At 35.1% G+C, this 24,888-nt stretch overlaps 1 protein-coding gene across 1 annotated transcript in view; it reads right to left on the bottom strand.

The window, feature by feature from the left end:
- Positions 1 to 24,888, bottom strand: part of HDAC9 (histone deacetylase 9) — a 906,012-nt gene that overhangs the window by 215,464 nt on the left and 665,660 nt on the right. Inside the window, exon 17 of the mRNA XM_044386989.3 lies at positions 18,107 to 18,214. Coding sequence (XP_044242924.1) covers positions 18,107 to 18,214 — 108 coding nt within the window. The remainder of the gene's footprint in view (positions 1 to 18,106; positions 18,215 to 24,888) is intronic.

The following is a 24,888-nucleotide window of genomic DNA, read 5'->3' as shown; positions in this document are numbered from 1 at the left end:
GATTTTCATTCAATCAATGGTGGTTCTAATAGTCTTGGTACCTCTTGGTACATACATATATTTATTCAATTAAATACATGAAATTTCAAAAATTTTAATAGTAGCAAAGTACATTTTATAACTATTACCTAAATGTCTGGGTTTTTAAGTAGAGGATTTTTAACTTTGGTCTTATTATTCTTACTCTAATGGTAAATTTTCTTCTTTCATTAAATTTTAATTCTCCATGATCATATACTGTAACAAGAACAGATACCAGCAATTAAATTTGTCATTTCAATCAAAGGTACACAACTGAATAAGAATTTCAACCAAAGGGGCACCTGGGTGGCTCAGTTGGTTAAGCATCTGCCTTTGGCTCAGGTCATGATCCCAGGGTCCTGGGATTGAGTCCCACATCAGGCTCCCTGCTCCGTGGGGAGACTGCTTCTCCCTCCCCCCCCACTCATGCTCTCTCTCCTGCTATCTCTCTCAAATAAATAAATAAAATCTTAAAAAAAAGAATTTCAACCAAAGAAATTAAATTATGTAGCATTATGTACATAGCAGCATTGTGTGGAAAAAACACCTAATCAAACGACCAGACTTCATTTTACAAGTTTGTATGTGTGTATATGTGTGTGTATGAAATTTATTGCCATATAAAATTACAAAGGTGTAAAATACTTATGTTCTCTAAGTGTGTATGATACGTGTGATTTGGACACTTGTATCAAAAAGCAAAACAATGTCTTTTGCAGAGATTGAAACAAGGGGGAAAGTTAACATCTGCATTATGCATAAACCAGCAGGTATCAAATTTAATACTACCAGAGATAAAAAACAAACATAAATTAGTTGGAAGATTTTTTCTCATTACATATCATTTGTGCTACATTTTAACTATTGAAGTGAAAATATCACAGTATAAAATGTTGTAAGTAAATGCAAAATGCCTAGAATTTAATTCAGGAAGCATTCTTTTCCATATAAGTTATTTTTAAAATAACTTTAGGACTTTGACTAAAAGCGTAAATAGCCGTCAGGGACTGAGAAAAGCTCAGCAAGGTTCAGAGGGGAGAAAGATGTAGATAGTTAGAGTCTGAGGGCAGATGCAGCAATTTTTAGTCAGTATGAGCTAAACCACATACAAGTAATGAAATCTGGACAGTCCAAAGCCAAGAAACAGACGGAAAGGCTGGAAATAGGCAGATCCAATTACCATGGAGCAGGCAGTTAAAACTACAAACTGGATTGAAATATTAGCCATCAGAAAAGCAGATGGATAAAATAAAAACCTAGAAGGAAGCAGACTGTGCAGTGGGAACACCACAGGCAGTCCAACTAGGCAATAAGTCTTAGTTCCTGAGTAAACAATCTGAGTAATCAGTAGGCTTACCTTATACTTAATCTAAGGGTTTAAGTATTTGAATGTCATTTTTCAAAGGTGTAAATCAGTCCATAAATTGACTAATTAAAAAGTTTTCAGAAAAGTTGAAGCACTAGGTATGAAAGGCAACGAGAAGATCAAGAACAAGGCAGTTTCCCGTAAAAGTAAACGTGTAACTGCCAAGGTTTCTCCCTTTTTTTGATGTTTACATATCCATTAACAGTGGATGTGCTGAGACTACTTAATAACATGTTTGTTATTTCCTTCATTTAAAGTTGAAGAATCAAGTAGAGAAATAAGCTAATGTGCCCCTGTTCTAATAACTGACATATATCCCTTATGAGAATGAGAGACAAAATTTGAACCAGGAGAGAATTTCAATGTACTCTCAAAAATATATTTGTTTTGGACAGCCAAACCTGATTAGAAGGAAAAAGGATGTACAAAAGGATGTTCTGGCAAAAGTAGTAATAAATCACTGAACAAACCAAAAAACCATACTGTCCTTGCCTTTTTTTTTTTTTAAGAGAGAAATCACAAGTGGCAGGGGGAGGGGTAAAGGGAGAGGGAGAGAGAATCTTAAGCAGGCTCCACACCCAGCCCAGAGCCGGACGTGGGTCTCCATCTCAGGACCAAGACCATGACCTGAACCAAAATCAGGAGTCAGATGCTTAACCAACTGAGCCACCCAGGCATCCCATAAAATATACTTTTCTTTAAATCACTGAAGAGCTTTGGACACAAAGAGATTTTAAAAGAATTAGATCCTAGAGAAAACAAGTCCTTTCTAGTCTCCACTGATTTTTAAACACAATGCCTAGTATATAATCAAATATCACAAGACATGAAAAGAAGTTATATTAAGACTCTTAATCAAGTAAAAAAATAAGGTAATAGAAATATACCCACCAGTGACTCAGATATTAGAATTATCAAACAAAGATTTTAAAATAATTATAATAGACATGTTAAAGAATCCACAGGAAAAGATCATGAAGAGAAATACAATGGTGAAGGGGAGAATTTGAAAGAGATCTGGAAGCTGTAAAAGAGAACGAAAAGGAAATCTTAAAAGGTGAGTAATACAATGTGTGAAATGAAAAATTATTTTAATGGGATTAATGGCAGCTTGGACACAACAAAAGACAAAAACAACAACCTTGAAAACAGGTCAAGAGAAATTGTCCAAACAGGAGTACAGAGAAGAGAAAAAGACTAAACAAGATCAACGCACCCTCTAAGACCAGTGGGACAGTGTGAAATGATAAAAGAAACATATAATTGGACTCCTGGAATCAGAGGAACTAGAGAATGTGGTAAATAAAGTATTTTAAGAAATATATTACCTAAAAGCTCTCCAAATTTTATCAAAAACTACAAGCCACTGGCACAATAAATTCAATGAACTCAGCAAGAAAAAAAACAGAGAAAACCATACCTAATCACAAAACTACTAAAAAAGAGAAAAATAAAAAGTCTTAAAGGCAGAGAGAAAAAAAGATGCATTAAATCATTAAATAGAGAAGTTAATTATCAAAATGATAGCTGATTTCTCATCATCAATTTAAAAAAAAAGGAAAAAATAACCCTGGAAGGGTATCTTTAAAATGTAAAATAATGATTAACATAAAATTTTATATCAAATGAAAATATCATTAAAAGGTTAAAGGAAAAGAAAAACATTTTCTTATAAACAAAAGATGAATCTGTTGCCAGTAGAAATGCAATACAAGGAATGTTGAAGGAAATTCTTCAGACTGAAAGGAAATGATACCAGATGGAAGTCTGCATCTGCCCACATGAATACAGAGCACCAGAAAGATTAACTAGCCAGGCAAATATAAAAGATATTTTATAAATTATCTTTATATTATGTATGTATACACACATTCATTCACTCTCTCTGACACACACACAAACACACAGAAACATACACTTTAAAATTTTTTCAACTACTGAAGCAACAGAAATGGTAATTTGTTATGGAGATCTATAATATTGTTAAAGTAAAATATCTGATAAAATAATACAAAGGGTAGGAGGAGATAAAGAGAATCACAATGCTATAAATCTCAATAAGTATAAAATGACTCAAGTCACACAGAGCATATTTTTCTGACTCTGGTAGAATTAAATTCCACATCAGAGAAAGATACACACAAAAATCCCCAATTAGACGCTAGGTAACACTCTTAGAAAGTACATTTCAGATGTTCTCCTCATAAGAAAAAAAAAAAAGGGTCTGAGCAGATGAATTACTAGTGACAATTAATCAGTAATCAAAAAGCTCCCAACAAACAAAAGTTCAGGACCAGATGTCTCACAGTTGAATTCTACTAAACATATAAATAAGAGTGAATACCTATTCTTCTCAAACTATTCTAAAAAATTGAACAGGAAGAAAAACTTACAAATTCATTCTATGGGGCCTGCATTATCCAGATACCAAAAGCAAACAAAGACACCACGAAAAAAGAAAACTACAAGCCAATATCTCTGATGAACATTGATGTAAAAATCCTCAAAAAAATATGAAGAAACTGAACAATATATTAAAAAAAAACATTCACTACAATCGAGCAGGATTTATTCCAGGGACGCAAGAGTAGTTCAATATTTGCAAATCAATCAATGTGATACATCAAATTAAAAAGAGAAAGGATAAAAATCTTATGATCATTTCAAGAGATGCAGAAAAAGCATTTCACAAAATAGGACATTTATGCATGATAAAAACTCTCAAAAGTGTAGGTTAGAGGGAACATACTGCAACATAATAAAGGTCATATTGGACAAACCCACAGCTGACATCATACTCAATGGTGAAAAACAGAGCTTTTCCTCTAAGATTAGGAACAAGACAAGAATGTCCATTCTCACAACTTTTATTCAACAGAGTACTGAAATTCCTAGCCACAGCAATCATCCAAGAAAAAGAAATAAAAGGCATCCAAATCGGTAAGGAAGAAGTAAAACCTTCACTATTTGCAGATGACATGACACACTGTATTAAAAAGAAGAAAGAAAGAAAGAAAGAAAGAAAGAAAGCAAGGAAGGCAAGGAAGGCAGGAAGGAAGGAAGAAAGAAGAAAGAACAGCAACCCTAAAGACTCCACCAAAAATTCATTAGAACTGATAAGTGAGGGGTGCGCATTGGCTGAGTCGTTAAGCCAGGCTCCTCTGCTGGGCGCCTGCTTCTTCCTCTCCCACTCCCCCTGCCTGTGTTCCCTCTCTCACTGGCTGTCTCTCTCTCTGTCAAATAAATAAATAAAATCTTTAAAAAAAAAAAAAGAACTGATAAGTGAATTCAGTAAAGTTGCAGGATGCAAAATTAATATACAAAAATCTGTTGCATTTTTCTATACTAATAATGAGGTATAGAGAAACTGAAAAAACAACCCCATGTATAATTGCACCAAAAAGAATAATATGCCCAGCAATAAACTTTACCAAGGAAGTAAAAGACCTTTACTCTGAAAACAATAAAACATTGAGGAAAGAAACTGAGGAGGACACACATGGAAAGATATTCCATAATTAGTAAATGTGAGAATTAATATTGTTGAAATGTTTATATTACCCAAAGCAATATACAGATTCAGCGCAATCACTATCAAAGTACCAACAGTGTTTTTCACAGAACTAGAACAAGTAATACTAAAATTTATACAGAACCACAAAAGACTCTGAATAGCCAAACCAAACTTGAGAAAGAACAAACCTGGACGTGTCACAATCCCAGATTTCAAGGTATACTACAAAGCTGTAGTAATCAAAACAGTCTGGAACTGGCACAAAAGTAGACACATGCATCAAGAGAACAGAAAAGAAAGCCCAGAAATAAACTCATGCTTAAATGGTCAATCCCTTCAGGACAGTCCCTTCAATAAGTAGTGCTGGGAAAACTGGAAAAGCTATACGCAAAATAGTTTTCTTATACCATGCACAAAAATTAGCTCAAAATGGATTGAAGACCTATATATGACACATGGAATCACAGAAATCCTAGAAGATAACATAGGCAGTAATTTCTCTGACATCAGCCTTAGCAACATTTTTTCCAGATATGTCTCCTTGGGCAAGGTAAACAAAGGCAAAAATAAACTATTGAGACCACACCAAAATAAAAAGCTTTTGCACAGCCAGAGAAACCGTCAACAAAATAACAAGGCAACCAACCTAATGAATGGAAGAAGATATCTGTATATGATATATTTGATAAGGGGTTAAGATCCAAAATATATAAAGAACTTATACAACTCAATACCCAAAAAACTAACAACCTAATTACAAACAGAACACCTGATTAGACATTTTTCCACAGAAGACATACATATGGCCAACAGACACATGAAGAGATGCTCAACATCAAGAATCATGAGGGAAATGCATATCAAAACCACAGTGAGATAGCACCTTATCTGTCAAAATGGCTAGAATCAAAACGAAATAACAAGTGCTGGTAAGGATGTGGAGCAAAAGGAATGCTTGTGGCTTGCTGATGGGAATGGAAATTGGTGCAGCTACTGTGGAAATTAGTAAGGAGGTTCCTCAAAAAATCAAAAATAAAAATATCCTATGATCCAGTAATTCCACTACTGGATATTTACCCAAAGAAAACAAAAACATGAATTTGAAAAGATATGTGTGCCTCTATGATTATTGCAGCATTATTTACAATAGCCAAGCTATGGAAGCAACCCAAATGTCCAGTGATAGATAAAAGGATAAAAAAGATGTGGAATATAGATGCAACAGAATGTTACTCAGCCATTAAAAAGAATGAGATCTTGCTATTTGCGACAATATGGATGGACCTAGAGGGTAGTATGCTAAGTGAAATAAGTCAGAAAGAGAAAGACAAATACCATTTGATTTTACTTACATGTGGAATCTTAAAGACAAAGAAACCAACCAACAAATAAAAAATGAGACTCTTAAATACAGAGAACACTGGTAGGGGGGTAGGTGAACTAGATAAAGGAGTACAAACTCCCAGTTATAAAATAAGTAAGTCACGGAAATGAAAAGTACAGCATAGGGAATATAGTCAATAATGTAATAATGTGGTTCAGTGTCAGCAGATGAATACACTTATCTTAGTGAGCACTGAGTAATGTAGAGAATTGTTGAATCAATATGCTACACATCTGAAACTAATGACAACATTGTACGCTAACTGTACTTCAATAAAATGGGGGGAATAAGTAATTATTCAAGGAAATGGACGTATTAATTAGCTGGATTTGTAGTAAAAATTTCACTATGTATATCAAGTCCTCATGTTTTCACCTTAAATGTATACAATTTTTATTAAAAAACAGTAAGAAAGAAATTTATAGCACTAACTGTCCATATTGGAAAAAAAAGAAAAATCTTGTGAAAATAAGTAAAAGAAATCTCATTTAAAATGGATTTTGGGAAGCCCTAAAGGTAGTGCTCTCATACACTGCCATGAGCCATAAGAAGCATACCTCACATTCTGAAAGGAAGCAGCTTACTTTACATACCCCAGCAAGAGGAAGGAAGAATTTCTCCTTGCGCCACAACAGACCAGCCAATGAGAACACAGCAAAAAGCCCCTCCCAGCTTCCTTCCCTCCCCCATAAAAGCAAGACCCTCTCCTCTCTTCTCCAGATTTGCTCCTGGCTCTCTAGTTTCACTGTGCCAAACTGCAAGTTCCTCTGCTAATCCTGAATAAATGAATTTTGCTGGTAAAATAACTGGCTTTTTTGTTTTTTAAGGTCAACAGTCTCAAGTCTATGACCTCAGCTTCCCCCTTAAAAAACTAAAACAAACAAAAATGAAGAGCAAATGAAACCCAATGTAAGTAGAAAAAAAATAGTAACAATGAAATCAATGAAAGAGAAAACAAAACAAAAGAATATTAATTAAACCAAAGCTGGTTCTTTGAGAAGATCAGTAAAATTGATAAACTTCCAGCTAGGCTGATCAGGAAAAAAAGAAAGAATACACAAATTATCACTCTCAGGAACAAGAGGTGACAAAATTATACATTCTACAGATAAAATAGTAATTACTTTGGAGAATAATTTGTCATTTTCTCATAAAGCTACACAAACATTTAATCTACAATCCAATTATTTCTCTCTCAGGCATTTACCCATGAGAAATAAAAACATATATCCAAAAACAGACTTGGAAAAGTATCTTTACAGCAACTTTATTCATAGTAGTCCAGAACTGAAATGAATTAACAAATTGCATTATATTCATAAAATACAATATTACTCAGCAATAAAGGTTTACAAGCTAAACGATAACATGGAACAGCATAGATGTATCTCAAAAACATTATATAAGTGAAATAAGCCACACAGAAAAGTCTACACACAGTATGCTGCCTTATATATAAAGCTCTACAATAGGAAAAATTAGGTAGCTATGAGACTAATCACATCCGTGTTTGCCTATACTGGAGAGCAACTACCATGGCATGAGAAACTTTCTGATTCAAACATTTTATAATTTATAATTTACCTTGTGGTGGTAACAAGGCATATTTATCATGCCCTTGAAAATTTGTGCATCCTATTCAATGTACATTATATCTTGATTAAAGAATAAATCATATTATCTATTTTTTTAAATGTCAGTGATTACTAAATAATTCACAATCATATACAGTGAGAATATTAAAGAAGGAATCTGTTTTGAATTTTCAGTTGCTGTTGTGGTAAGCAGAAGTCCTCCAAACAATGTTCATGTCCTAATACCCAGAATCTTTGAATGTTACCTTAAATGAGAAAAGACACTGCAGATGTGATTACAATCAAAGACCCTGACATGGAAAAGGCACCCAGCACTATACAGGTGGTCCCATTCAAATCATATGCGTTCTTAAAAGGTGAGAACCTTTTCCACCTGTGGTCAGAGAGAGATGCAATGATAGAAAAACGACAACTTGAGAAGGGTTCTATGTAGGGGCTATGTGCAAAGAACAGAGAGAGGCCTCTAGGGGCTAAGAACAGCCCCCAGCGGACAGCTAGCCAGAAAATAGAGACCTCACTGCTGCAACTGCATGAAAATGAATTCTGCCAACATCCGATTAAGCAAGGAAACTGTACAGGTCTCACTGGGCTAAAATCAAGGTGTCAGCAGGGCTGCAGTGTAACCTGTATACTTTTTCTGACGTTTAGGGCTGAAAATAATAAATGTGTGTTGACTTAAGCCACTAAATCTGTGGTAATCTGTTACAGTAGTAATAGGAACTAATACTCTGGTATATTAAATGGGCTAAATTATACAAAGGAAACAGCATTATTTTTGTCCCAGTACTAACCTTTCTTTATTCTTTATCTGATATAGTCCACAGCTTTTCAGCTATAGAAACAGTTTCACCTTTTTAGATATTAAAAAGTCCAGCTTAGTCTAATTAAACTTCTTTAATGTCACATCTAATTTAAAGCTTTCCTCCACTGACCTGCTGGCCCACAGAATCAGGGACCATAGTGGATTCAGTGCATACTGAAGGAGGAGGCTATGTAACTTGTAGTCTGTTTTCCTTTCTTGTGCCACTACCTTCACGCCTAGCTTATGGATCCTCCAGCTCTGGAGAGGGGTAGAATAAAAAGGATAAAGGCTGTGAATTAGCAGAGCAATCTGGAGATCTCTTTTGGTTCTTTGAAAGAGTCAGACGCTTGACCAACTGAGCCAACAGGTGCCCCACTTACAGTCCTTTTAAAGAATCTTCCATTAGGGGAAGAAAGGGATAAAGAAAGGGGGGGGGTAATCAGAAGGGGGAATGAAACATGGGAGACTATGGACTATGAGAAACAAACTGAGGGCTTCAGAGGGGAGGGGGCTGGGGGAATGGGATAGACCGGTGATGGGTAGTAAGGAGGGCACGTATAGCATAGTGCACTGGGTGTTATACGCAACTAATGAATCATCGAACTTTACATCAGAAACCAGGGATGTACTGTATGGTGACTAACATATAATAAAAAAACATTGAAAAAGAATGCCACGGTAAAAAAAATAAATAAATAAATAAAATAATCTTCCATTAACCACATCTCTGTTATCTAGTTTTTTGTTATATAAACTAATTGCAGACCTATTTCACTATATTTTAATAAATTCATTGAAGTGGTTCTATTATATGTAATAACCACTGTCCTCAGCTTGGGACCCTGGACAAAATTGGAGTCAACACAAATATTGCATTCCATACTTTATTTGTTGTTTAATTTAGGATGGAGAGTATGTATTTTAAGAAAGGCCAAATTGGTGGCAAATTGAAGTGGCAATACAGCTTTCCTTATCTATAATCAGTGTTTAATGTAGTTGCTATCCTTATCCTAAAGCCAGTTAGAAACATACTTTTAGTTTTTAATGCTACCTATGTATACAGATACATGTGTATGCTGTATAATATGTGTGTGGGTGCATACTATTATTTTGCCTATGACCATCTCTCTAACATCATTTCCTGGGAGGACCTCAGCACATAACTCAGATCCAGACACACGGGCCTTCTTACAGTTCCATAAACAAGTCAAAACTTATTTACTCCACCTGACAAAAGAGATTCTTTTTTTGCTTTTTCCTTTGTATGGAATATTATTTCCCCACATCTCTACATGATTCTTCCCTATTTCCTTCAGCTCAGATCTCCCCCTGTCAGTAAGGTGTTCCTGAAAACCTAAGCTAGCAGAGCCAGTCCTTTCCTCAGGCTCCCTCTAAATCTCTTTCATGTTTTTTTATCCAAAGATATATTTTCACTTGAATTTGTATCAATGTGTATTTGTTTATTTATCCTTGCTCTCCCTGATAGAACCTAATTTCCCTGTCTTGGTATGTTCAGTATTTACAGTAGTTCCTAGTACATAACAGATGCTTGGAACATGTTTATTTGATAAATTAATGATTAGTATTTAAAATCAGCAACTTCCAGTCCGATGTAGCTGACTTATCACAAAGTATCATCATGGACTTGCATGAAATTTCAGTTTTGCTAATATATATTTTAAAGAATTTGAATCAGCAAAATCCACTACTTGATCCATGGTAAGCAAAATACAGACTATCAAAGCCAAAAAGAAGACATTAAAAACAATCAGAGAGAAAAAGACATAATATCTACAAGAATTGCAACTGATTGGCAATTGATATTTTCCATATCAAAATTGGAAATCGGAAGGAAGCATGGAGAATCTTCAAATTGCTAAGAGAAATGGTTAACCCTGAACTACCCTTCAAGAATGAGGGCAAAAAGATATCACAGATAAACAAAAAGTGAGAAATCATCACTAAAGAAAATTCTAAAAAATGTACTGGAATAAAGAAAACAACTCCAGAATGGAGGTTTCAGATACAAAGATAAATGGTGAAAAAGGAAAATGGTAACTATGTTGGCAAGTATAAAGAAACACTGATGGTTTCAAACAGTATAATGTCTCAACAGTGATATTACTTTTTTTAAAAAAGCTACAATACCGAACTATAATAGCATATATAGTTAGGACAGGATAACTGCTTTTAAAACATTCTAAAGTACTTGCACTCTTAGTGAGGAGATTGGAGAGAATAATTAAATTTAGGATTTATTAAAGAGGTTAAAATTTAAAAGACAATAGCGTATTTAAAAAAAAAAAAACTAGAGGTTATACAGAATTAGAAAAAAAAACTTTCAATTAAAAACAAAGCAAGGGGTGAGTGAAGGCAAGGGGACATACAAATAATAGGGCAAAGAGAAAAACAAAATACAAGGACAGAAATACATTTGTGTATACTACTAATGATGTTAAGTAAAAATGAATTGAGCTCCCCAGTTAAAATACACAGTCATAGCTGTTTAACAGAAAAAAATCCAGCGATAAGCTATTTATAGGAAAGAGACCTAGTACATATAAAAAAGAGAAAGTTTACAAGTGAAAAGATAGTAAATGATGAATGAAGCAAATGCTGGGGGAAAAACTAGTAATGCTATATTAATATTGTACAAGTATAACTGAGAACAAAAAACCTTAGTTGAGGTAGTTAAATATTAATAGAAGGCCTAAGAAGGATATAACAGTATTAACCTGTCTGTATCTATACACAGACAACTATAAGGTGACACCTCATACCCAGAAGGTTGGCAAACATTTCAAAATCTTAAAAGTCAAATGTAGACAAGAGTGAGAGCACTGGTAGGGTCTGAAATTGGCACAATGACTTTTGTATTTGTTTTCTATATGTTATCTTTTTTTGTTCTTTGAGTCTTCCATTACTGCTGCTTTTAAGTTAAATAGATACTCTACAGTGTACCATTTTAATTTCTTTATTATTCGTACACATTTTTTTTTTTTATATTCTTGAATATATTTTTTGAGTTGTTTTCTTGCTGGTTGCCCAGTGAATTATGATTAACGTTTAACAATCTAGTTTGGACATGAACCAAATTTCAGTAATATCAAAAAACTTTGCATTGGGGCTCCTGGGTGGCTCAGCTGGTTAAGCATCTAACTCATGATTTTGGCTCAGGTCACAATCTCAGGGTCCTGATCGAGCTCCACATCAGGCTCTGCACTCATCAGGGAGTCTGCTTCTCTCTCTCTCCCCCTCCTCCTGCTCACTCTCTCTCTCAAATAAATAATTCTTAAAAAAAACCCAAAGTTTGTTTTGTTGTCATATAGCTCCATTTCTCATGCTCTCCTTTGGGCTGGTGTTATCAAACAAATTACATCTTTATACAGTGTATGCCCACCAACACAGATTTATGGTTATTGTTTTATGCAGTTGTCTTTTAAATCTGAGAGGAGAAAAGAGTTAAAAACAAGAAATACAAATATACTATTATTTACACTTATTTACATATTTATTTTTACTAGTGTTCATTCTTTATTCATGTGGATTCATATGTTTCTTTGCGTGTCTCATAATTTTATGTTAAAAACTGGGCATTTTAAACAATGTAATATGGCAATTTTGGAAATCAGATTTTCATCCCTCCCCAGAACCTGTCACTGGTTTTTTTTTGGGGGGGGGGTTCTTTTTATTTATTTATTTATTTATTTATTTATTTATTTGACAAAAAGAGAGAGAGAGTACAAGCAGGAGGAGTGGCAGGGAGAGGGAGAAGCAGGCTCCCCCCTGAGCAGGGAGCCTGACACGGGGCTGGATTCCAGCACCCTGAGGTTATGACCTGAGCCGAAGGCAGACACTTAACCAACTGAGCCACCCAGGAGCCCCAGACTTATTTACTGAATTAAAATTACACTACATATAAAATAACAATGTATACACAGATTATATGTCACTTTTGTTTTGCTTATTGCCTTTCCTGAACTAATTCTATAAAGTCTGTATTGTATCTTGAGTGTGGCACTGAAGCTTCTGCTTGGTTAATTTAGTGGTCAGTAATTTAGGACAGAAATTTCCTGAAACGCCTGGTACCAGTGGTCCCAAGCCTTTTTCAAGGGGCTGTGTGTGTGTGTGTGTGTGTGTTGAACACATTTTCAATATTCAGCCAGGCAGTTGACAATTCCACCTTGGACTTCACTTCCTCTTTGAACAGAGTCTGAAAATCAGCTTGAGATGAAAGCTGAGGGACTTCTCAGGTCTTTGCTGAATGTGAACAAAGCCCTATCACTCATGTGGCCTGGATTCTCAGGCATCTGATGGGGCTCTTCATAGCCCTTACCACATCTCATTCCCCAGTTTTTCCTTTGAAGCTTTTGGTTATTGTTTTCTATTTATCTATTGTTTTCTCCACTGTTATCTACCACTTCAGGTAGCCATGAAGTTAACTAACTGCCTTTAATTTTTCAACAACTGCTTCTGGGGAAAAGTCTTTTCATGTCAAGTGAACTCCAAGTCACGTCAAATAAAGACAGCCTGGCAAGCAGGATCTCGTACTGAAGTACTAGACAGACCAAATAATGACAATTCTCAGAGAATGAGGCTTTGAAGAAGCTCCAGGCCCATTCTGCCCCCTCTGGAGACTGCCAAGTTACTGGTTTTCACTGAAAAATGCAGGCTGTTATTTGTTAAGGCTACTGTGGAGCTGGAAAGGGTAAGATGAGAATAGGGTGAATTAAACCACCACAAAGCTCACTGTTCTTACCAAGATTCAGCTGGTTTTGTTTTGAACACATGCTTTCTTGAGTTGTTGGACACTTCTGGTTGATTTCCAGAGTTCTTAAAGAATTTATCCTGACAAATTCTGCCAGTTTTGTCAATGATTTTATGAAGAAAAGATTTTCAGAGGTTTAAACTGCCATTTTTTTTTGCTGATGTCATTGAGGCAAACAACTCTGGAATTTGACTTCACATTACTTACTGAAATTTACTATGTTTCTAGCCTAGGAGCTTGCCATTTTACTTAGTAATGCCATTGTGAAATAGACATGTTAAAAACTATCCATAGCGTATTATTCAGAAGAGCAAAAACCTGAAAATTAAAATGTCCAAGAGAAGAATAAACAAATTATGATGTACAAGGGAATACTTCTCCACAATGAAAATGAATGAATCACCACTATGTAAATTCATATGGATAAATCCTCATAACATGGTTTTAAAGTGGAGGGAAATAAATCTGAGGAATAATACATTTTATAATAAGATTCCATTTTATAAAGGTCAAAACATGTGGTTTAAACTATTAAAGAAAGGAAAAGAAATAATTTTTAAAATATAATAGATTAATGATTATCTCAGAGTCAGAAAGATAGAAAAGAGGTAAATACTGAGAGAACTTTAATAGTGTTAGCAAAGTATTATTTCTTAAGTTGAAAGAAAGGCTCAAAGGTGTATAATTTATCATTACAGTTTGTAAGTTATTAGTGTAACTTGTCTTTTTGTATGTATTAATTATTTTATAGTAATAAAATGAAAGGATCTAGACCATTTGAAAGAGATGGCTTTAACCTTTTTAGTCCCCCCTTACATATTTGGCTATTTCTATAGGAAATTCCTTATAGAGTAGCTGAAAAAGAACAGAGGGTTATGAGATTTACAGGCTTTTCCATTTATTAAACTGTCTACAGGGTCTTAAAAAGTTACTTGATGCTCTGAGCCTACTGGTGGTACTTCCTTCGAAGGCCATTGTGAGAATTATAACAAATAACATGTAAACTGCCCAGCCAGGAGTAGTTACTCAATGAACAGCAGGTCTTATTAGCAACAAAACATTATAATATCCATTTAAACATTAAAGAAATCCATCCATCTTCAGATAAGCAGGTGGGTTTTTTTTTTTTTTGGACAAAAATTTCCACAAACAACTAAAGCAAATTTTATTTTTATGATGATATTATAGCATTGCTAAAATAGCATCAAAATGAATCCTCATAGCAAAGCTTGATAAGTGTTGAATCATTTTTTTGAGGCTTACTGAGGTATAAATGACAAAATCTGTATATACTTAAGGTATACAACATGATATTTTACACCATTTTTTGAACCAGGTTTTGAACTATTTATATTTATAACTTGAAAAAATACTCATCTTTTAGAGATATATCTATTTCTAGACATGATTTCTTAAATGTCCTATAGAAAATAAAACGACCTTCAGAACGTAATCTTCCAATTACAGTTTCTAGTATTCCTAACATTTCAGCATTTTCAGAATATTTGTGTTCCTCGGTACTAGAATCTGAGAAATATGCAATTTAGGCATCTATTGATTCCAGAAATTTCCACTGTGGAGTGTTTTATACATGAAGACATGCATGTATATATTGTTAAAAACCTAGAAAACTTGAAAATCCCCATAATTTCCACTGAACTCCACTGAGCATGTCATTTCTTTGTAAATATACCAATTTACTGCTATAGTTTGCTGCACATGCTCTATTTAAGCATCAACATGAAACTCACTTCCTGTGCCTGGTTTATTCTTCTAATTCCTTCAGCGCATCAGTACCCTCAAGTGAATAATGGATAGAACCTGTTAGGGGTGTCGCAACCAAGTTCAGCATCAAGCAAAAATTCCAGGTAATCAAATCTGTCCACACCATTTTCCTTTCTCATACACACTTCTTAACTCCTAGGTCCCCATTCTCTATGAGCTCAGTGACTTAACTTCCAGCTGTCTCTTACTTCTCAGTTCAGCACTCCATCTTAATTATTCTCTGTTTTCCAGGCAAAATTAGTGCAGTCTCACAAAATACAGAATTATAGTATGCCAATGTTGTCTCAGGAGGTTATACTGATTTACTAGGACAATGGGGTAGAACATGTAAGAACTGAATGCAGATGCTGAAAACCAAAAATGAAACACTGAAGTTTTCTTTTTATATCTCTTATCAGAGGCTAACTTATCAGTGTCCTCAAATAAGCTTCCCTGTTTCCTTCATAGATATGAATGAAGTGATGGCTCCAAGGCCATGAGTGTTAAAGGTCCTGCCCAGCAAGTATACCAGCTCTGTCATATCAGAGTATGGGACAGGAAGACACTGAGTGACATTTTTGGTTAGCAAGAGGTCCTTAAACATGGTTCTCTGTATCAGTTATTCACTGTGGCTGCAAATCATTTGTCACTGCTACCTTTCCCATACGGCATTCCCATAGGCCTCCCCAAACTATTTGCAACGAAGGGGCTCAGTCTCTTGACCTGTCAGCACTGGTGCCTTTGTTATGGTCCTGACTCTTGGATTTTTACTTGGGTTTAACAATCAGAAAGATAAACCAGCTGCAGTATCTCAAATATTCACCAAAATAAGTTGAAATTAGTTTTAAAATATCTACTATTTAGTATGCCATCGTATGTATATTTGAGAATCAGATCTAATTTTCATTTGCAAATAGCTCAGAATAGCAGCACCACGTACAACATTATAAATTCCATCCTGATTTTGCAGAACAAGAAACTGAAGCCCAGAGAAGTTAGTGATTTGCCACCAAATGACATAACATTTAAGTGGCAGAGTTTGGACCAAGATTTCTTGATTTTTAGGCTGGCTTTTTCTCTATTCTTCTCTCTCTTTTTAACCATACCTGATTTGTCAACCAAAGGGGAAAAGCGTTTGCATGAATTCTTGTTCTTAACATAAATAGCCAATGTTAGTACAGCTGGTGGCCACCATGTCCATGCTATATGTTGTTGACACTTTGTTTGTAATTGGCTATTTTAAATAATTACCTCCTAAAAAAAGAATTAGGCTTCTGTTCACTACTCTTCATATATACATTTGGCAATTCTGCATTCTGTGAAGCTAATAACGATGATTTTGAGTGTAATATGTGGGCATTCTACTTGAGAATGTTTCTGAATTATTGATTAAACTCCCACAAAATCATAACAATTAGAAATTGTGCATGCTAACATAATCATTTTCTTTGTTATTAAGTGGCTCTGTGCCAGCATTATCTTATAAAAATTATAATACTGTGGCTTAGCTGTTGTGTTTTTTTAATTCTTCTGAAAATAAGACCTTCAAAGATCATTCTTTTAAAATGTCCATTTATTCTACTGTTACAAGTGAAGTTCTCAAATAGGAAGAATTATTTCCAAAGGTGCTACCAGGAGACAGCCAAAACCTCTCCACAAGGCTAATTCCTTTCCTCTTTCCAGTAAGTTCATTAACAAAGGTAAAGACTGAGTAGTATGCACCACATTAATGACCCCATAAATCCCCTGAGATGAGCAAATGATGTCCTGATGCTGATCAAGCCAACTACACATAAGGTGTGTACATATGTATAATAAATATAGCTCACCCTTTCAAAATTATATTTCGACTGGCTCTGACTTCTTAAAAAGTTAAAGTAAAGGCTTCTGAAAAGACAATATATTGTAAAGTGTACCTTCCTACCCTGCATTTTTTTCATACCACAAGTGGAAACAGTCAGGTGTAACTGAATCAAAATTCATTAGATAAACAGAAAAATAATCCTAATTAGATTTTACTTTAGATTAACAAAACCTGTGGTGCCTATGTTGTTCACATTGTATTTCCCCTGTCCCTACAATTGCTAAAAATACCAAATCAAACACCACCCAGATTTCCTTATGAAGTGTGTGAACTAGTACATTAAAAAGTCATGTTAGCACCAAAAAGTTTACAGGGGTAACTGCATTCAAGACGCACATGGCATACCTTTAAATAGCGCTGTTAAAATACCAAATAAAATGTCAACGTCTGTCAGGTCTCTGGCTTTTATAAATTGTTTAGACTGGGAAACATTGGGTTTTGGACATTGTTCTTTTCTTATGATGTAGAAAAGAAGAGACCGTAAAAAAGAAAAGAACAATAAAGCGTAGATCATTTTTGAAGTTCTTTCATGGAAAAACATACCCTGGATCATTACCCTTCTAATCAACAATTTCCTTCTTCCTCCCAATCCTTCCCGTCTGGTATTTACCTTTCTCCCCCACCCCTCCCCTCTCCTCTCTCTGGGTGGTATTCTGAGCTTATACATAGTATTCAGTAATCATATTTTTTAAATTGCTTCAAAAGAGAATCCCAGGAGGACATGACAGACATGTATATACTGGATATTTTTAACCTGGACCATAGCTTTACTCACCATTCCTGTGTTCTTAAAAACACACCAGAGTGCCCTGACCACAGTTTCCTCAAGGAGAGGAAGGCCTTGTGAGCAACAGCAGCTACTGCCTACCTACAGACCAGTTACTATCACACCTTAGTGGCCATCTTCCTGCCCTCTTCCCTTCGCCCCTTTCATTAGCACACCACACTCCCCACAATTCCCAAACAACAACAACACTGTTTCAGTTTCTTCTCTGGATTTCCCACACTTAATGCAACCCAGACCTCACCTTCAGCTCTCCTGAGGCCACTTTGGAAGCCAGCTCGATGACACAGCCAACAGCCATGCGTGCAGCACCGGACGAGTGCAGTTCATTCCAAATGGTGTCACTGTCCACCTGAGCAAACAGTCAGCACAGCCCGAAGAAAGAGAGAGGGAAAACAAGAAGGAGAACAAGTAGATGAAAAAGGAAGGGAGGGGGAGGGGAGAAGGGAAGAGAGAAAGAAAGCAAATTTGTGAGGAAGGGCTGGCAGAGTAACAGCCTAGGTACAATAACATTAGTCTTCCATCCTGGCCAGCTGAAAAGACCTTCTGGACATGGCTTTGCTTATACTTTTTCTCTATACTGCCTTCTCCAATGGAAACACATTCCTGCCATGCCTCACTGCCATTCCCTGTTTAGATTTCTCATTACAAACAGCATTACATAGGCCGGATCTGGTGCAGTTACAGGCCTGCTAGAAACCAGGCCCCAGTAGTAGATAGAGTAAAAGCTAAGAGCACTTAGCTATACATAAAAATCGGATTTGCAAGTGCTAGAGGGGAAAAATTCAAATACCTTTCTGGCTGCAGGTTTACAGGGAGCCAAAGACAATTATTAGGCAAGTAATAGTAGCAGTCGGTGAGTAGGAAGCAGCAACCACAGTTCAGGTTCTCCAACTAAATGGAAGGAGTGTGTGGTCCTCACACTTAAACATTCACCAAATTCAACTGCGATGAGCAATTTGGTTTTCAAAGTAGAAGCTTAAAATTTCTAACATTTAGTACATTTTAGCAGCTGGTCTTAATGTAGATTGGTATTATTAAAATTGGATAGGCCATTAAAATACATGGTTGCTTCCATAAGAGAATATTCTTATGAAAAACAAAGCATCAACCAATATTTTGGATTTACCTTTATAAAACACTATTTACTCTTTTTCATGCATGAAGATAACATATAACAAGAACAGGAAAAGTACAATACCAGTGGTCTATAATGATCATGTGTTACATATTTTTATGTATAAAATATATCTTAACATAAAAAACAGAATCAAATGGTAGAAGTCTCTAAAGTTATGACACAAATTACTTGAAGCACTAGGAAATAAAAAATTTGTGACTATGCAAATATCAAGACTTCTCAAATGGGTAAAAGAAGGGAAATTCCACACAAAATAAAGTTTTTTTTTTTTTTTAAAAGAATTAAGTTAAAGAGGACTACTGACATGAAACAAATACAATAAATAACAATTATACATATTCACAATGCACTAAGCAGTTTCCTAAGCATTTTAACATGCCTTTTTTCATGAGATCCTTACCAACTTAAATTCTGTCAAGATCAATGAATAAATAAATAAATCAGAACAGTAAATAAATACATAAATAAATAGAAAATTAAGATCTTTTCAACAACAGCATGGTGAATTCAATTGTCAGGGTGAAGTTATAGCTTCACTGCTAAAACCTATGTGACAGTAGGCAATTAATTAATTAACGTCTCTCTGCTTTGGTTCCCTTACCTATGACACAGCAACTTTTTAAAGTAACATCTGCATATGATTTTGGTGAGAATCAAATGAAAAAGTGATAAACAAATGTTAGCTACTACTATTTAGGCTACTATTACACCCATTTTATAATGCCTAACACAGAGTAGAGGCCTTATAAGTGTTTACTGAATGAGCACACTATGGCTTAGAGAGGCTACTCAGCTGGCCTGAGGACCTTCATACAGACCCCTGACTCTGACATCACATGTCTTTCTACCACAATCTTGAAATAACCCTCACTTTCTAAGAACATTAAGCCCTTGTCACAGTCAACATCATCATGGTCAACACTACCAACTAAAAAGTAAGGGAATCATCAAATGGACAATGGAACCTAATCATCTGCCCTCCAAATTAAGTTTTATTTTTACTGAACTATATAAGCACTTATTTGAGCTTCATACAGATATATCCTTGAGAAAGATGGTTGCTCAGGTTGAAAAATGAACACCCACATTTACATTGTTGCATAGTTTTTAGCTTATTTTCAATTATTATAGAGCCATAGATGCCATAGAAAGTCCTCATTAATCAGATTTAAAATTATTGTGAAGGCAAGCAAATATAAATCAATAAATCCCAAAGACGTAATGGGTGAGTCAAAACACATATAATCCAAACCCCTTTTTACTTGACTTTTGAATATTCTGTTCTTAAAAAAAAAAAAATCAATCTATCAATAGAAAATTTCCTTCCCAAAAGCTTTAAACAAACACTTGATTAGAAAAATATTCCAACACCTAGGAACAATGTCTCTTTAACCATAATACTAAGGGACATTAGATAGCCACAAATAACTCTAAAATTCACCTTTATATCTATCTTCCTGGAAGTATTCTTATAGAGGTTAATACTCTGTGTCTATGCCATCAATTTTGGTGTATAAACCTCTACTAATCAAGATATTTATATTTTTTTTAATTCAGCTAACATTTGTTAGGTACCTACTACATAACAGATGCTAAGAGTTATAGTATATGGGAGTTACTTTTATCATAAAGATATGATTATTTATTGAAAGAATGCTGGGCACAAAGATGCTCAATGGAATGGATACTTGAGATTTTACTACACCCAAAGTTCAAGCTTATCCCTAAACAGTGTTGTTTAGGAATCTATGAAATTTATCATCCATTTACTTATATTTAAACATAAAAAACATTTATTTAAATAACTACTTCAACCGGTTTTATGTATAGTGTTTAACTAAATGGCAATAATAGTCAAGATTTTGCATATAATCTATTCATAAACAAGTAACTGTATTTAATTCTGAATTTATTAACAGATGTTGTCTTAGCTCAGCTACCATAACAAAATACCATAGACTGAGTGGCTTAAACAACAGGATTTTATTTCTCCTAGTTTGGAGGCTAGGAAGTCCAAGAAGGTGTCAGCCAATTTGGTTTCAGGTTGAAATTCTGGTTCAGTTCTCATCCTGGCTCGCAGATGTCTGCCTTCTCACTACGTCCTCACATAGCCTTTCCTCAGTGAGTGCATGTGGAGAGAGACAGATCCCTCTCCCTCTTCTTACAAGGCCACCATTCCTATTAAATTAGGCTCCTTCTGTATGACCTCATTTAACATTAATTACCTTCTAAAAGCCCTATTAAATTAAATCACGTCAGGAATTAGGGCTTCAACATATGAATTTGGGGGGAAACAATTCAGCCCATAGCAAGTTATATCCCAAAAACATGTTTATAAATCAATTTATAAACATATTTTCCTAAGATATTGTGCTCAAAGTGGTGTTACAGGGCCATTAGCTACCAAAATTAGTTAGTAAAAGCTACCCACATGTATTTGCCATGTTATAGTTTAATAAGAGCTCCAATGGTAAGAAAGCATGCATGGCTCATGAACTCTCCTGACTATAATCTCTGTCACTAGAAGAGACTCCCAAATCCACTTCCTACTATTCTCAATGGCAAAAAGTATTTCTTCTCCTGTTATGTCCCTCTTATTGGTTGGAGAGATTGCCAAAACCTTTCCCTGTATTAGTGTTAGTGTCAAGAAGGTCACTGTCATATGAAAGGTCAGATTTTTAACTACTGCAAGACCTTCTGACAGTAGAAAAAACTCTAGGTAAGAAAGGATGGTTGACTCCACTAATTGTTGGTGGTTCCTGGCATGGAAGGGGATACCGAGTGGCTGGAAAAGAAGGAAAAGAGCAAGAAGGATTATATTTAGATGGATATATGTAAATGGGATTAAGGAGCTAAGATGGCAATACAATGATGGTGAAAGTAGAGACCATAAGAACTTAGAACTGTAAGATAGGTGCTCTAGCATTTTAAGGTTGAAGGTAGAGAGATTAGAAGAGTGACACAGAGTTGGCTCTGGATATGGAAAATAATTGTAAACAATGTAAACTGTTTAGATTAGGCCAGGAAAGGGGAAAGAAATGGTAGTGGAACAGAAAGCAATCCTGTCAACTATATTAGCTGGTTATTTAGATCTTGCTAAAGTTTAGTTAAGACAAGCAAATTCTTAAAACCCAAACTACTATAATTTGAAAAAAATCAATGTGTTTGTATCTTTTTTCTTTCCATACATTCACTTTTCCTTAGCCTGTCCACCAATTTATTCTTCAGCCTGATATGTGTGTGTGCATAGCCATGCACACATGTATACATACATTAGGAGGCAATGGTACACAAACTGAAAGGGAGATTAGGATACAAAAGAAATGTGAAGAAACTGACATTCAAAATATGATTTTGCATCAGTACACATAAAAATCTAGATTTTGTGGTCAAAGAGGATTTTTTTCCAAATTCCTTTATATATCAAGAACTAAACCAGTGTCTCAGATTATAGTCTTACATTAGTGATAGCATCAAAGGCATTGCTACCATTGCCTTTCTAATACTCAGCAAAGAGACTCTTTCTATCTGTGACAATCGAGCCTACAGCTTATAAATTTAGGCTTTAGATAGCATACAATAAGAGGAAGAAAAGACCAAAGTCATCCCTTCAGGTCTGGAGATTGGAGAAAGGCAAACCAAAGGTGCAGCGGAAGCACCCACCAGGCTTCATCCTGCAGTGAAATTGGGAGAAAATCAGCTGCTTCAAATGCTAGGCAATCAGGAACAATAAGATGGACCAGAGAAATTGCCACAGAAGCTTGAATATCCAGAGGACAGCATGAGTGTCCAAGGACCTCATCAGGTCTCCATCCCTCCCTCGGATACCTAAAAGCCATCTTGGAAGAAGAAGCTGAGAGACTGAGCAATTACCTAAAAAGACTGCATCCAATAGTAAGCTGATCTTGAAGTTGAAGAGATGGTTATATTAGTAATTGTGGAGAAGATCAGTATAATTAGGAAAAACAGAGCATATTTATCACAATTATGAATAAACATGGCTAATTCTAATTTTGTGCCCCATTTTTAAGGTAAGGAATTTACTCTGCTGGATGACAGGGAAAAAGGTCTAATCAGGATACTGCACAGAAGTCCTAAAGGATATGTTGCAAACATGGCTAGTGGTGTATTACTGTATTTCAGCATTAATGTGGCAATATGCAAATTACTGCCCCCCTCAGAATTCATCTGGAATGTTTACCAAGCTTTTGCTTACAGAGTATTCTGAAATACAGTATGCTTTCAACTTTCAAGTATTTCTGTATAAATGTACAAAACATGAAAGCAGCTTTAGTAGTCTGCTGAGGAACTGTCCAAAGAGGCTTTGTTTTATTGCCAGAATTAAAATATATCAATTTGAAAATAGTCCCCCAAAAGTTCAACACACTTATAAACATGTAGAAGGGTCTGGACCTAACATGTGTCCAAAACTGTGGTTCAGAAATGTTAGATAAGGCTGTCCCACCAAAAGTCTTTCTGTGTTAGGAATGAAGCAAATGCAGTGAGATAGGATGGAAATATACTCTAGGGTAGAGAATCATACAAGCTTGGCCCATAAAAAAGATTTAGTCGTCAGAGGAGGAAGCACAGTTCTGAAAACAGTACAGAGCCTGGAATTGAGATCCTCCTAGCCTATATTTCGAGAGCCTCATGTCTATTTAGTAGGGTAGGAAGGGTAAAGAGATGGAGAAGGCTGTAAGTAACAATTGAAATAGGCAATACATTTTATACGCTGTTAAAAAAAAGAGATTAAAATAAAATACTTTGGTATTGATTTGAAAAATTATGTTAAAAGATGGAGAATGTCACATTCTCCACTTCATTATGGACCTCAGAGAATCCAGGGTAACTGGCAATGTGAAAATCCCAGAATAATCAAGCAGAGGCCAGCAGGATGAAAGAATGAAAGAATGAAAGAGCGAAAGAAAAAACAAAAGGAAGGAAGGAAAAGAGAAGGAGGGAGGAAGAAAGGAGGGAGGGAGGGGGGAGGGAGGAATGAAGGAAGGAAGAGAAAGGAAGGGAGGGAGGGAGAAAGAAAGGGAAAAAAAGAACAAGAGATAGGAAAAAGAGTCCAGCAATTTATAAGCACATAGCAATTATTCATACTAGTCTCCTAAAATAGTTACGAAGATGCTCTCTCTACAGAGGCATAGAGGTAGAAGAGAGAGTAAAAAACTTAGCCACTAGGTAACACTATTCACATCTGAAAGAACATCATGTTGCAATCTCTATATCTATAAAAGATAAAAAGGAAGACTGCTGAATCAAACCTGATCTATGAACCATGAATGGTGGAAACAACTCATTCACTTGGAGCCACAGCAGAATGCAGGAAATATATATAGAGAGAGATAGAAACCTAGTAAGGACATTTCAGGTTTTTCATTTTTATTATATATTCCCTTACTCTATAAAGCTCTGATCTTTATTATTTAAAAATAACAATGACAATAATAATAATTGTTATCTCATAATTATAGAGTACTTATTAAGATCCAGGCACTATACAAAGCTCATTGCCTAGAAAAACTCATACAATTCTTACAACAACCATTGGCATAGATGCTATCATTAAGCACTTCTCTATTGAAATTCAGAGAGGTTATTTAGCTAATAAGAGAATGAGAACTTGGAATGAGAACTGGAATGAGAATTTGGAAAAAAAAGAGTATGAACTCTTAATCCATATTGATTTTTTATGCTAGTAAAATAAAAATCTAAATAAACAAAAAGCAAAATGATTTTTAAAAAGATTCTAATTTTATTTATAGAATCAAAGATTTTCCTAGTGAAATATATCAGCTAAGACCTAACATCAATATTTTATCTTTAAAGGTATTGAAATTCTACCATATGAAATTGCTAAAATATTAAAAAAATTCAAA

The sequence above is a fragment of the Ursus arctos genome, unplaced genomic scaffold (genome assembly GCF_023065955.2).
Source record: "Ursus arctos isolate Adak ecotype North America unplaced genomic scaffold, UrsArc2.0 scaffold_3, whole genome shotgun sequence".
Lineage (NCBI taxonomy): Eukaryota > Metazoa > Chordata > Mammalia > Carnivora > Ursidae > Ursus > Ursus arctos.
Note: the sequence above shows the minus strand (reverse complement) of the source record. Positions and strands in the feature narration are given on the sequence as shown.